Genomic DNA, 15904 nt, shown 5'->3' on the forward strand with positions numbered 1-15904 from the left:
CAGCAAATCATACAACGGGTAAAGGAGAGGATGGTGAGGTCCCAGTCCAGACAATCTCAATCGTACCACCGGAGACATAAGCCTGTGCAATTCTCGGTTGGGGAGAAAGTCTGGATCAGGAGTCATCCCCTCTCCAAAGCCTCTGAGAAATTCATGGCTAAACTGGCTCCTAAGTGGTTTGGCCCGGCTACGGTTGTCCAAAAGAAGGGACCAGTGACCTACGCAGTAGAGTGGGGATTGCCAGGGACTAAGAAAACAGACACTGTCAACATCTCTAATCTCAAGCCTTGGTTCGGCCGTGCACCACGGCCTGGGGGTGGGGATTGTAGCAGTGCTAGTAAATAAGAACTGCATCTCCCAGCAGTACTTGTTGGGGCTGCTGGGGTCAAAGGTGGTCAAAGGAGGTTTAAAAGAGGGCAGAGGGTAAAAAGAAAAAAAGTTTGTTTTGTTTGGTGCGTTGTGTGTTGCGTTTATCTGTCATGCTTCCTGCTGTTATTGGAACTGTAATTAATCATTGTGTCCTGGACTGAATTCGTTTGTTGGGGTCTGAATCGTCTGTCTACCTGTGCACTGAGGACTGTGTTGGATTCATTGGTTTTCCGGAAGAGTGGAGCGCTCCTGAACCATCCATCGGATTTCATCCTTTCAGTAACTACCGGTAGGACTGTGTTTTCTTTCATCCTTTCAACATACAGATCGCTGGACTTAACTTTGTCACTTCTCATCTTCATCCGGTTGGGGTTTCATGGACTTTGCTGTGTGGTGTTTGTGTATATATGTTAAATGTAATATCGCCGAAGGGGTCAGGGGTGGTATTACTGTTTTCATTTAGTTAATTTTGTTTCATTATATGCTTAATTGTTTGCCTTTCCCAGTGTGCTTTATTGGTCTCTGTTGTGAGTGTGTGGGTCGATCCAAGGCTGGGGACGTTCCTGGGATCTCCTCTATTAAAATAAATAAATCACCGTCACCTTTGACGGTGTGAATCTTAGTGGCCCCTGACCGCTACATCTTGTCCAAACATGAAAAAAGGCTTACACTTATCAAATACATCCATTTCTTAAAGCAAAAATGTTATTAGATATTAATCCGCTTCTTGAGATTGCACACATACAGTGTATCCAGGTTGGTTGAGAATTGAAGTTAAAAAGTAAACAAACCATTAGTGAGATTCAGCTATTTTTAAAGATAACTGACTCTGCAACTCTTCCTCAGCTATAACCTTTCACCCTACAGGAGCATGGTTTACTCTAGCTTAGGTTGTGAATGCCACGTATACCTCTGTCATTTCAAAAATCCTTTACTTTGAGTTATGCTTTCTTTCAGGAGTGACACAAATAAGCTATCATTTTAAATAGGCAAAAAGTCCAACTATGAAGACAAGGATACTTTTAGTTATCGCTGAACCATATTTGTGTGAACCAGACTATTCTAAAATAGAGATCCAACAGATTTAAAAGGAGAGAACAGAAAGGATATCCGAAATGAAGAGACAAAAATAACAAAATATGCTTGAAGGTATGACAATACAGCAGACAAGTGGTGATTGGTGGTGCATATGTGGAAAATATAAAGTTATAGCCACTCAGAAAGAGAACATCTGTTTACAGGTAGTTGGACGTGCTACTTCAGCTGCTAGAAACATAAGATGGATCAGGGAACGATCCCAAGTTGAAACATGATGCTGCAATATGTGCAAAAGATACGAACAAACTTTTCAGCTATAGCCAATCATTAAGTCCTGGAGACATTTTTCCACTTTCCAAAAAAAATTGACCAAATTGGTAGCTTTCAAAGTAAAATTGCTTTTTGATCTTATTTTTTGCAGTGTTACATGTTTCTTAGCGTTAGTGTGTAAAAGATCTGAGTTGATTGTATACCGATTGTTGTTATAATTTACACAGACAACAACCAGGCACATGATTCAAAACCATGATTCATCACCAGTAACGATTGTTCTACTTCCAGCCCTACATTATGGAGTAAGATCGCTGTCAAAATTAACTTGTAATAATTTAAGTCAAATGTGTATTCCACATGTGTCAATTATGCTTGCGCTGCTGAAAATTATGCTTCCTTCTAAAAAATAAGCTTGTGGTTCTGAAAGTTGAGCTTGCTTCTGAAAATTGAGTATGATTCTCACATGTGAACAAACTGTCAAAAACATGTCATTGGATCCATGAGGCATTCTCTATCGAAGAAGAAACAATAGATTTTTGTTTCTATGCATGTGCCACAAAGGTGGAATGACGCTAATCCATCACAGGGATGTGCCATTGGACCCTCTGTTTACTTCACCTGCGTGTCTTGTGTCTTTGGGAGGTCTGGTGTAATGCCCACGGAGATATGGGGTGAACATGACAGTTTTACATGAGCCTTCCAGACAGTTTCTTATATATACAACTTGTGCAAAGCAGTTACTTATTCAGTGTTAAAAGCCAGTCCAAATATCCATCCATTTTCCAACCCGCTATATTCCTAACTACAGGGTCACGGGGGTCTGCTGGAGCCAATCCCAGCCAACACAGGGCACAAGGCAGGAACCAATCCCGGGCAGGGTGCCAACCCACCGCAGGACACACACAAACACACCCACCCACACACCAAGCACACACTAGGGCCAATTTAGAATCGCCAATCCACCTAACCTGCATGTCTTTGGACTGTGGGAGGAAACTGGAGCGCCCGGAGGAAACCCACGCAGACACGGGGAGAACATGCAAACTCCACGCAGGGAGGACCCGGGAAGCGAACCCAGGTCCCCAGATCTCCCAACTGCGAGGCAGCAGCGCTACCCACTGCGCCACCGTGCCGCCCAGTCCAAATATCCTGCAGCATAAAAAGATATTAACATATGTCACTAAAATGGACCCTTTATTTGAAAAGAATAAATCAGTTTTCCACATTTTATACCTGATCAGATGCAAAGGATTTACATCAAGTTGTACCAACTTAATTTTTAAAGTTTTTACGATGAGATAGGTGGCTTTGTTAAATGGAAGTTCAGTTTTGCCCAGCTCAATGACACTGTCCTATCTAATGAGTAAGATGTACTCTGATGTTTAATGGGCAAATTAAAGCATTAGGTGATGTCAGGCAGCCCTCATTTTCATGACTTGGTTTCAAGACAGGTGCCTTTTGTTATATATGAGTTGGGTACTTGAGTCAAAATTGACTGGCAAATTTGTCACATTCCCATTTTTAATGACTAGGATTAACACTGATGTTTAACAGGTGCTGTAGAGGGTTATGCAGCATTTTGCTACACTTATTTTCATATCTTTATGACAAGTTTCCTTTTTTTAGGTTGCAGTTACTATGTGCCTGGCCCAAAGTGAGTTCATGGGTCAAATTGGCTGGCAAACTTCGTATATCCAATGAAATGGTTTCACTTTGATGCTCAATTGCCATTGTAAAAGGTTAAATGGCACGGGACCATCCTAATTTTAATAACTTTGTAACAAGATAGATGCTTTTTTTTAAATTTCATTTGAGTTTTTCTTGTCCCAACATGGTTACATGGATCATACTCACTGGCAAAGTTAGCACACTGTAACCTGATGAATGACATGTATGTGATATTTAATTCGCACCAAGAAAAGAAAAGAGCTTTATCCTTCCTGGGATAGACTCCAACTTCTCTGTGACTCTGCCTTTGCTCAGGATATAGTGGATTTAGGAGTTGGATGGATGCATAGATAAATACCTAAATAAATAAAATGAAAATTAATATAATTGTCAAATGTGACACTAAATAAATAACAACATGAAATACAAGTATAAAGAATTAAATGAGTCAGGAAATATGCCTTTTGTTCCTTATTCCTTTATGTCAGTCAGTCATTTTCAAACCCGCTTAGCCCTGAACAGAGTTGCAGGGGTCTGCTGGAGCCTATCACAGCCAGCATAGGGTGCAAGTATATTGCAGGCCAAACATTTTACACACACACACACACACACACGTGCGCGCAAAAGTATCTAACCTGCGTGTCTTTGGACCCTGGGAGGAAACTCCCACAGACACAAGGAGAACTTGCAAACTCCCACTTTTAATGTTATGTGTTATCATATTTCACGGTTCTTTAATATTATTTTGCTTATTTATTAAAAAAAAAAAAAAAAAAAAAACACTTAAAACCAGTGTAGTCATAAGTCTGCGTCCATTTTGTATATATTCATATCCTCCAACCGGGTGGTCATAATTCCATGCCTCCCACCCCAACCCCATATCTATGACTAATGGTGCCAAAATCCACACGTATAACAAACATGATATATAAATAATAGATAAATAATATATTCACCTCTTTAACTGAATGTTTTTGTTGACTCCTACACAAATTCTATTAGTGATCATTATCTCCCTTATCTAAACCCATTCTGTTTAATAATACACCTTTCCTTAATCATTGCTTCCATTAATTTACCTGTGAAACTTACTGGCCTACAGTTACTTGAATCACACCAGTCAATCAAACACCCCTTTTTAAAAAAATAACAGGTTCATATTTGTTGTCTGGTCTCAGCAGTTTGCAAGATTTCAGACTATTTAGCATAACCAGCATTTCTTCTTCTACAATTTCCATATCACTCAATATGTCCTTGACTGTCCCTGTCACTGTTGGGTGGTAATTGACAACATCACACATGTACAACTGTGTTTCCTAGGCATGAGACAACATTTTGTTTTAGCGAATTTTGTGAAAACACTGCCAATATAAAATGTGGCCTTGTATTGTGCATTGCCTAACATGACCATGTAGCTGAAATGAAATAGGTTAAATTTACAAATCTGATTTGAAAAACTAGAACTAAGGTATAACATGAAAAACTACACTTTTGCAGAACTGTTACTCGCATTCTGTATAATAATATGAAGATAAAAGTTGACACACAATATAAACTTCACTGTAGATGAAAATGGGCTTGGACACCAGGTTAAGAGTTTCACGTACACACCTAATTTAGTGAATTGAATTCAGGTATGACAAATTGAAACATTGTTTCATAAATTCACCTCTGTATCCAAAGGCTTTTTTCAAATCGGATTATAAATGGACTGGCAAATCAGACTTTTTGAGTTACAACAGTTCTCTTGATATAACCAAACATGGAACAGGAAGGGAACAAAAGACGTTGATACACCTTTTGCTGATACTGATTCTTAAACAGAGGTAGACTATGACATGGAGGAATTATACTGCACTGGATATTGCATTGCTCTCAACTGCAGTCCTCTAGTATGGTGGAGAAAGACAGCAAACAAGTTCCCAGTGCTTGCTTTCCGGGTCAAATCCTGTGTCTGTCTCTATTGAGTAAGTTCTTTCAACTGCAGGACATACAGTTTCAGTAGAGTGATCTCAGCTTCATGCAGAATGTCAACTTTCTAATTTTTCTTAAAAGGAAATATAGCATTATAAATTCTTCCTGGATCCAGTCATCTCTCACAGGTGGTTAGTAAGGCATTCAAGCAGAAAGTAAAAGGACAGCCAATGGTCGAGCAATATTTGATGTTAACTCAGAAAACAGAAGGATTGATTTAAATTTGAATGTTTTTGCAGTGCAATAGTTTTTATATGTTTATGGGATTGTAATTGTCACCTGTACAGAGTACAGTGAAATTCTTACCTGCGTATGCTAATTCACATTCATTGGGTCTTATGTTTTTGCAGTGAAGATATTTTACATCAATTTTCAAGATTTTGATAAAATAGAAAAAGCTTAAAAAAAAATGTTAAAACTTTGTTTTTGTACACTAACCTGAATTTATATTGCAGTGTTTCATTTTATGAATGTCTTATAATAAATAACAGTATGATTTTGTATTTTGGGGTAGGTGCATTGTGTCATGCCAGATATTTTCATATTCTTATTATTAGCACCTGCATTTTTTAAAAATTTTATTAGACATCTAAATTTTGGGATAAAATTTGTCTTACATTGTTTTTAAACATTCTCAGTTGTCTCAACGCCAAAACTCTATCCCAGTTGTTTTCAATTACGCCACTGCTCAGAAATTGTACTACTAAAACTAAACTTAACAGTTTTAGTTTTTAATATGGTACACAGCCAAAATTGTAAAATGTACTATGTTATAGTCATGATTAGAGAATCCATTCCTGTACGGGTTTATCCATTCCCGGGAATTCGGGAATCCCAGGCTCCCGGGAATGACACAGTGCACGGGCAGCTCACATATGAACGGTTTTAGAACGAGCAACACTTATTTTTAATAAAACTACTGCAATATGTTGGCACCAATAAAAGACTAACCTTAACTACAAGCAGTTCATTCTGTCATATAAGTACATGTATCTAGTTAGTTGCGGTAATAAGAGCGTAGAAAACACAACGTGTCCAGCGTGCGGTCGTCCAGGCGAGAGCACACCTTCGTGCAAAGTACGCCAGCCACTGAGAAAGCACACTCTGTCTCCACTGAAGTAGGCGGCACAGTCATCAGATACTGATACACTTGTTCTAAACAATGCCCGCGCTTGCCGTTGCTCTGAAACACCGCCATTTCAGCTTTTACTGATGCATCCAGTTTCTTGTCATCATTCTGTGATGGCAAGTTCCTTGGCACAGATAATGCGGATGCAACTGACTGACGCATTGCAATTTCAAGTTCCTGTTCAAAGCTGTCAACAGCACAGACGTCAATGAACTCTGCCCCGTCCCGGCATTCGTGAGCTGCAGAGTGCAGACTTCTCCCAGTCCACTGTGCTCATTCTTAGTGGGAGCCGGGAGACTGACTGCTGCTGGTCTGTTGTTGACTGAAATAATCGGCAACACACTACACCGTGGGCCAAAAAAACAGTGCCACTTAATTATTTTCAACTATAACTGTTATTTCTTGATCGATTTTTACACGCTATATATGCAAGCTTGGCCGTTCCCGTTTTGCCCAGCTCAATAACACTGTTATTAAGGGAATGAAAAGTGTCCGGGAATCCCAGGAGCCCGGGAATGGATTCCCTAGTCATGATCACTAGATTCCAAAGATTCATTCAGATCTTCCTGAAGTCTATCCTGATTATGACAAAATACTAAATCTGAACAGGTTTCCCCTCTGATTTATTGAATAAAAATTATCACTTGATTTTGTCATTCCTGTTCATAATGCTTTATTAATATTATTAAAAAGTTAGTTAGCATGATGCATATTGAAACTGTCATCGGTATTGGGAGGTATGTTGGGTAAGAATCAACTGCATTTGCCCTTAGGATATTCAGGGTCCATACAGACTTTCATATCTGTTTGGGGAGCCAGAAACATTGGACTTCTGATTGAGTGTTTGATTCACATATTCTTCATTATTTATATGCTAACCTTCATCCCTTCATGATGTCTTTCAATGATTTGATATGGGCAATTTCTGATAGGATGTTCCTCAGCATAAGTCAACTTAACGAAAATACATCTATAAATTCCTGGACAACGAGCAGAGACTGTAATTTACTAAAGTACAAACAAATTTTTTTTTTTTTTTTTTTTTTTTTTTTAAGTCTTCTGCTTCATTTGTGTTTAATTAATTAGTATGGCAAAGTTACTTTTTCTTGCTTATGTCTAACAGGATACTTGACCCATGTCATTTTTCCACATTTTATACCTGATCAGATACAAAGGAGTTACATCAAATTGCACCAACTTAATTTTCAAAGTTTTTTACGATGAGACAGGTGGCTTTGTTAAATGGCAGTTCAGTGCATTGGAGAAATTTGGGTTTGGCCCGAATATTTGTGCATGGATCAAAACTACAGTATACCAATCCAGAAGCTTTAGTTTATATTAACAACATTTGTTCAGACTACTTTAAACTAGAACGTGGCATCAGGCAAGGATGCCCTTTGTCACCACTGCTGTTTGCAATCGCTATTGAACCACTGGCGGTCCACTGTCGAAATTCTTATCAGATAAAGGGGATTATCAGAGAAGGACTAGAACAGAAAATTTCTCTATATGCAGATGATACGGTTTTATATATCTCAGACCCAGAAAACACTGTGCCTGCAGTTTTAACAGCACTTACAGAATTTCAAAAGATCTCTGATCTCAGAATTAATTTGAATAAAAGTATACTCTTTCCAGTGAATTCACAAGCATATAATATTAGATTGGACACCCTACCTTTTACCATAGCAGATCAGTTTAAATACCTAGGTGTAAATCCATCCATCCATCCATCCATCCATTTTCCAACCTGCTGAATCTGAACACAAGGTCATGGGGGTCTGCTGGAGCCAATCCCAGCCAACACAGGGCACAAGGCAGGAACCAATCCTGGGCAGGGTGCCAACCCACCGCAGCCTAGGTGTAAATATCACAAGTAAACATAAAGCTCTTTATCAACAAAATTTCGCCGTCTGTATGGAAAAAATTAAGCAAGACTTGCATAGATGGTCAACCCTTCATCTCACTCTAGCCGGAAGAATTAATGTTGTTAAGATGAATATCCTTCATAAGCTTCTTTTTTTTATTTCAAAACATTCCAATATATATCAGTAAATCATTTTTTAAGCAATTAGATTCAACCATAACCTCATTTATTTGGAACTCAAAATATTCACGTATCCGAAGAGCAACCCTCAAAGACCTCAGGCAGAAGGTGGCATGGCTCTACCTAATTTTCAGTTTTATTACTGGGCAGCAAACATACAAGCAATAAAAACCTGGACACAAATAAATGAACATACACAGGCTTGGTCCGCAATAGAAGTAAAATCCTGCAGTACTTCTTTATATTCCCTGCTCTGCTCTCCAATAAATGCAAGTTATCGAAAATATACTAATAACCCAATTGTGCTTCACTCACTCAGAACATGGAACCAATTTAGAAAGCAATTTAAGATGGAAAATCTTTTATCTGTGGCACCTCTGCAGGAGAACCACCTCTTTCAACCCTCGCAAACATACAGGTGCTGGTCATAAAATTAGTATATCATGACAAAGTTGATTTATTTCAGTAATTCCATTCAAAAAGTGAAACTTGTATATTAGATTCATTCATTACACACAGACTGATGTATTTCAAATGTTTATTTCTTTTAATGTTGATGATTATAACTGACAACTAATGAAAGTCCCAAATAATAATAACAATATTCTAATTTTCTGAGATACTGAATTTGGGACTTTCATTAGTTGTCAGTTATAATCATCAACATTAAAAGAAATAAACATTTGAAATACATCAGTCTGTGTGTAATGAATGAATCTAATATACAAGTTTCGCTTTTTGAATGGAATTACTGAAATAAATCAACTTTGTCATGATATTCTAATTTTATGACTGTATATATATGTATGTATATATGTATATATGTGTATATATATGTATATATGTATGTATGTGTGTGTGTGTGTGTGTGTGTGTGTGTGTGTGTGTGTGTGTGTGTGCATATATAATATGTATATAATTTTCTGCCTCACTCCACGCTGTCCGTGCAACGCGGCCTTAGAGAGCTTAAACATTTTGGAATATCCACATGAAAACGACAAGTGGTGAGCTTTCTTGAAGGCTTTTACTTGGACGTACCTCATTGTAAACTGATAATATATACAAAAGAAACATACAAGTATATACAGGTGTACAACCAAAAACAATAAAGAATGGTTTACAAAGCAATACATAGCAGAGAGTATACATTAAACAATGATGCTTTAAAAGACACTTACAAGGCGAGTGATTTCCACAGTTGGATCAAGACAAAGAGAAACGCGTAGACAGAGGTTCAAATTGCTGTGTACCACAACTAACCAGACCCAGGGGTTTATATACCTTAAAGATACGCTTCGGACGTGACCAAAACAAGAGATAAAGGGGTGCCTATGTAAGACACATTTGGTGTATTGTATTTAAATGATAATTATGGGACCTACATGCTTTACGTGAGTTTCGTAGATATTCTATGGCACCACTGTGAGTGTGGGACGTGACTGACAGGTGTGTTAATAAATGACGAGAGAAAGGGGGAGCACAGCTCAACAAATAACAGCTAGCAACGTGGGGCTGAACAAAATTTTATAATATATATATATATATATATATATATATATATATATATATATATATATATATATATATATATATAATATTTTTTTTTTTTTTTGTTTTTTTTTGTTTTTGTTTTTAACCTGTGAACAAAATGAGTTTCCAATCTCAAGATGCTGATAAATAACCAGAAATATGGCTTGAGTAATTGATTCATTCGGTGAGTTTTAAGATTCTTTAAAATTACTTTTGGACGACTGCCCTTTGGACACCAATAAATTCAAACTGAGGCACTGTATTTCTTCAGCTTCATTGAAAAAAAGCTTCTCTTTCCTCTTTCCTACTCAATAATTCAAACCAATATACTGTAGTTCATAAGCCTCAATGTTGAATGCATACAAAATAATAATAAATGTTGATAAACTATAGTATAAACATGTAAAACAATAAATTACATGTAAAAGTAAGCTGTTTTGAACCACACACTTTTTTTTATATACTCTTCTTAGAATACATTAATTTTGCACTCTTCCTGTCAACTCCCAACTAAATATTTTTATTATTTCGTTTATTGATTAGTCTTGGAATCTACTGGGGCACCTCATATTTTCCAATGTTAACTTTGTCAAGGATGTACAGAATTTGTATTTATATTAATTTTTAAAACTCTCAGTAAAGGCTGATTTTTAATGTATAGTAGCACTATACATACTGTAGCACAACACACTACTTTCAGGTGTTCTACCTTTTATTTTTCTGTGTTACTAGTTTTTGTTATAAGGACTGATAAGTTGAAACAAGGCCTATTTCTCTAATAGGTTGAGTACTTTCTAAGGAAATTAACTGAAGCAATGGGTGGCAGTTGGATAGAAGAGAAATTTGAAGACTACAAAGGTCAAATGAATGCCAAACAACAGTGTCTTTCAGTTTGGGAGTTTATTGAAGTGATTGGCATTGGAACATTCAGCAAAGGCATGGACCGGCAGACTCTGTCGATGGGAATTAATGAAGTTTTCCAGGAACTAATACTAGATGTTTTGAAAAAGGTGAGTTATTTAAATAATTTAATAAGAATACAGTATACAGAAACTGAGAAATAGGTATACAGTTTACTTAGGATTAAGTTTTAAGGAAGTTTACACAGTTGAGTACATGGACCTCTTGTACCATCATGGCAAATTACACAGTTGGCTCATGATACACGTGACATTTAATGTCCCAATTTTTACTAATTGCAAAATGTCTTTCATTTTAACAGGTAGGAAAAGAAAGTAAGCATTTACTCATGTTTTGTGAGCCAGATGATTTTAGTTACTAAACACTTCACATTCTAATTGTGTGGTAGCAGATACCGTACTTAAACAAAACATTGTAGAGGATAACGTAAAACTGTTCATGTGTACATACTTTTTCGAAAAAGTCACAAAAAAGGATGGGCTGATAGTAATTTTCTGCACAGTAAAAAAAATCCATATACAAAATTAGGTGATAAAGTCACCTTTAATAGAAAAGGTGGTTACACAGCTACCAAACTGGAGTCTTAAACACAGTTTATGCTTCATTTCCACCACTCTTTCTTAGAGTGCTCCTGCTGCTATACTTCTGTCTTCTCTCTCTTACTAGCCTCAGTTTGCTTTTCTGTGTCCACTGCCCCCACCAATTTGTCTCAGACTGCTTACAAGGAACCTCAGGTAACAGCTCTGTCTTGCTCCACACCTCCTTGATCTATTCCATGCCAGATTCAAGATTTCCTGGCATCCCAAGACCCATGGTAAAAGGTTTTTTTGTTAAACATAGGGTAAATGCTCCCTATTTCAACTCATTCTACCCCTACATAGGTCCAGTCCACTGATGTTACAGTGATTTTAGTTTTGGTAAACATATTTCTTTATCATTATTATTAGAGCAGTTTTAGAAATTTGTAGAAGAATATACAGGTAGGGAAAAAGACAAATGTTAACAACTGTTAATTAAATAAAAATATCTAATGTTTCATTTTTTTGTTCAGAAATGTTAATCAACAGTAGAAAGCTGCTGTTTCAGACAGAGCTGTCAATGTGTGGTAACTAAATATAGGAATGTGTGGAACCTAGAAGCAGAACTGCTATTAAAGTTATCAAACTGGAACCTGACATTAAGATCCTGTGTATCATGAACAAGTTTTAGCCATCATGTTGTGTTGGAAGCATTTGTAAGTTACTTTCCTCTTTCTTTCACCTGAAGTTGTACAGGTGGTTTTTAAAAAAAAAAAAAAATTCTTAAGACTTTTTGGGTCCACCCTTATAAATAATTTGAAGAGCAGGCATTCCATTTCACATAATGTATGAGTAGGCAAGTATGACTACTTGATTTAAATTAATTCTCTAATTTGCACTGCATCTCACATTGTATTTTCACACAGATGTAGAGTACATTGACTTTGACAACACTGTCAGATGTATACCAGAGTTGTTTATTTTACAATATAACATGATAGTTTTTCTTTACTTTGATTGTACTAATGTCAAATTATTCTTTATTAAGAAATCAAGATCTCGGGTTTTATTTTTGAAAGGTAATCACTACCATTTTACAATGCATTGAAAGTATACAATTAATGTTGAATTCTTTCTGTTGTGTTGAGCTGTCTACTTCTTTGACATAAATACTTTTGTGCAGTTCAACATATTTTTTAAAGAGAGGAGCATCCTGTGGCTGTATACTGCCATTTAAGGCATTAATCAAAAGAAGAGTGTAAAGCCATTGTGGTCGAAATTTAACATCTTATTAAAAAAGTAATGTCCTCTAACAGAACAATTCAATAATCAGGCAGGAGAAAAGCTGTTCATTGTTATTTTTCAATTATTCCTCAGCAAAATGCCTTGGTGGGAGCATTCTTCAAAAGCAGTCCATTACAGCATGGTCAGAGTGATCAGAATGGTCTGAGAAACAAAGGATAGAGGTTCATTTTATAAACTGCTGAATTTACATACAGTGTCAGTCAATGCATACATTTTACTCTGGTTGGTTCGTTGGTTTACACCCAAATGATTTATATAAAATAAAAGTCTATTATATTCTGGTGGTTCTTATACCTTTTGAGATGAGCCACCACCCTTGAAATTTCTGTACATATAACAATTGTTCATTCTCGTTTGTAGGACATCTGCTGATTTCTTAGGGCTCGTTTATACTTCATGCTCAGAATGCGTACGTGCCCGCATCATGGCTGCCACGCGTTCTTAGCATTCATTTGATGCATCCTCAGAGCAGGGGCCTCATGTATAAACGGTGCGTACGCACAGAAATGTTGCGTACGAACCTTTCCACGCTCAAATCGCGATGTATAAAACCTAAACTTGGCGTAAAGCCACGCACATTTCCACGGTAACTCATTCCTTGGCGTACGCAATTTATCCGCCCGGTTTTGCAGACTGGCGGCACCCAGCGTCAAAGCAGTGCTACTGTTCCTGTGTGATCACCCTTTCTTTCTTAGATCCACATTCCTGGCGCGGCTTTATAAATACACTGAAATTAACTGCATATTGTTTATTAGTGTAATGCATCTGATTGTAATTAACCTGTAGCAATATAATGGTCCAGGGAATAGCCATAGTATTCCAAATACCATAACTGCTTTAGCGTTGTAACTCTCACTGCATCTTCTTTCAGCTGATCCCGTTAAGGGTTGCCACAGCAGATCATCTTTTTCCACATTACTCTCACTGCACCACTCGGAGTATTTATATCACTGTATCTGAGTGGGAAATCGCAGCAGCAGCTGATTGTAAAGAGAATTATCGGTACACAGCATGAAGCAAATGCTGCCTGAGCCACAGCAAACGCTTTAGTCCCTGTACGGACTTCGCGGTTTAGAAACAGTTTCATCCCAAGAACTCTAAACGCAATAAATCAGTCCATCAAGTGCTCCTTGTAGAACTGTTTGGACTTATAAGTACAATTACCCCACTGTAAACTTGCACTACAGTTATAATATTGCACAACCTGCGCAACTTTATATAGCACGTATTTACATGTGATGACGGTATTCATTTCTAAGACGAAATGCAGCAAAACATGTTGATTATATTATACAGATAAAACTTTAACTTCAGTTAAATAATCTGTATTGTTAATAATTAAACATGTGAGGACACGGTGCCGCAGCGCTAGCTAGTTCAGTAATTGTTCCTGCCTTGCGCTGTATTCTTGCTGGTGCTGACGCGACACTGGAAAGATAGACGGATATAATAATTAAACACGTACTACTAAGATATTTCAATGTTCCTTAAAAGTTTTGAAGAATCGAAGTTCTAAGCTTACAGATGGCTTCACGTCTATTACATAGCTTATTGTGTGGCGATTGAGTTTTTGGAGAAAGAAAAGTAAGGACAGGAATTGGAGGTTAGTACGTTTGAAAGAGACAGTACTGCTGTGATAAATTATTTCATTGAAGGTTGCGCATGGCGCAGCAAGCCTCTTGCGTGAGACATGAACAAGCACTGCGCCACCGTGTTCCCATGTTTAATAACATGCTTTCATTCCTATCATCATGAAAAAGATATCACGTATACATCTCAGAATTTTAATTATTCAGAGAGCTGTAATATCACGAATGTAATGAATTATGTGTCCTGTCGGAGAAAGAGAAAGCCCGTTTAAAAAGCAGGTAGTGATTCATACACACAGAGCACATAGAAGATCAAATACAGAACAAAGCATTTAACATGCCACTTTAGTTACAATGGGATTTGAGAAACTAGTAAATTAAACAATTTTAAGATGAAATTTATGATGTTCTACTTTAATGGCAAAATAAACTACGTGATTAAAGTGGAAATTTCGAGATTAAAGTTGACATTTCGTGCTTTTTTCCCCACTGTGTGCCTTGTTTTTGTCTGTACCCTAATAAGCTTTCATATGACACTCAGATGGTGGGCTACGACTCGCTTTTTCACGGCGACTTTGATATGTGATTTCTTTTTTTTATTTCGGGCACTGTGCGACTTTGTGAAGTTGAGCCTTCAAGTTTCTCCGACACTCTGTCACTCGATCAGCTTCCTTTTGTTGATTATACCACTGTTTAAACCAACAAATAGTATGTTTTTCCTTTGCCTCCACTTGGTATTCGCTGAAATTCTTATATTTTCTCCCGTGCTTTTCCCATTGTCTTTTCACAGAAGGCTATTTATATTGATTTGCATATTCAAAGAGGCGTTATTCTGGGAGGAGTTGGGGCGGGACAGAAGGCGCGTGCACGTGCGTTACTTTTCACGCAAATCGGGATTTATGTAGTAGAAGAACGTGAAAGTATGCGCGCGCACAGATTCCTGCATCTGGATTTTTCTGTGCGTATGCACAATCCCGCTTTTGTGCTTACGCCATGCTATAGTGTGAGTTCTACGCACGGCGTTATACATGAGGCCCCAGGTCCTCAGAAATTAACGCAACGTGTGTGCGAGTTGCAGTACCAGCAAAAAGTCGAGGGGGGGCAGTGTGCTAAAACTTGAAATGTGACGTCAGAGTCTCTGTTTACTATCTACATGTGACAGAAAGCCACTTTGCGGATCCTACGAGATCGGTGTGTGCGCTTCGATGTTTGATAAATGGTTCGATATGGTGAAGCAAAATGCCGACATACAGATATATTCGTGGTGCTTTTATATTCAAGCGTCGCATATTCCCGATCATAATGACACAATATATTTTAAAAGTCTCACATACCGTCTTCTGTACCGTCTTTTTTTTCTAGGTCTTCCTCTGGTCCTGACAGCAGTGGATCGCCAGCAATAGATCGCCACACTGAGCACATTAAATGAATGATATTCCAACTCTCTGCACATTTAGAATCCTTAGATTTATACTTGATATCACTTTCATGATGAAAAGCATTAAAGAATGTATATTACATTTTACAGGTAAATTGGTAATTT

At 37.4% G+C, this 15904-nt stretch overlaps 1 protein-coding gene across 1 annotated transcript in view; it reads left to right on the plus strand.

Moving 5' to 3' along the window:
• Positions 1-15904, plus strand: part of swap70b (switching B cell complex subunit SWAP70b) — a 265399-nt gene that overhangs the window by 107717 nt on the left and 141778 nt on the right. The window contains 1 exon segment of the mRNA XM_051922050.1: positions 10811-11038. Within this exon segment, the coding sequence (XP_051778010.1) occupies positions 10811-11038 (228 nt within the window).

This window comes from Erpetoichthys calabaricus, chromosome 2, assembly GCF_900747795.2.
Source record: "Erpetoichthys calabaricus chromosome 2, fErpCal1.3, whole genome shotgun sequence".
Lineage (NCBI taxonomy): Eukaryota > Metazoa > Chordata > Cladistia > Polypteriformes > Polypteridae > Erpetoichthys > Erpetoichthys calabaricus.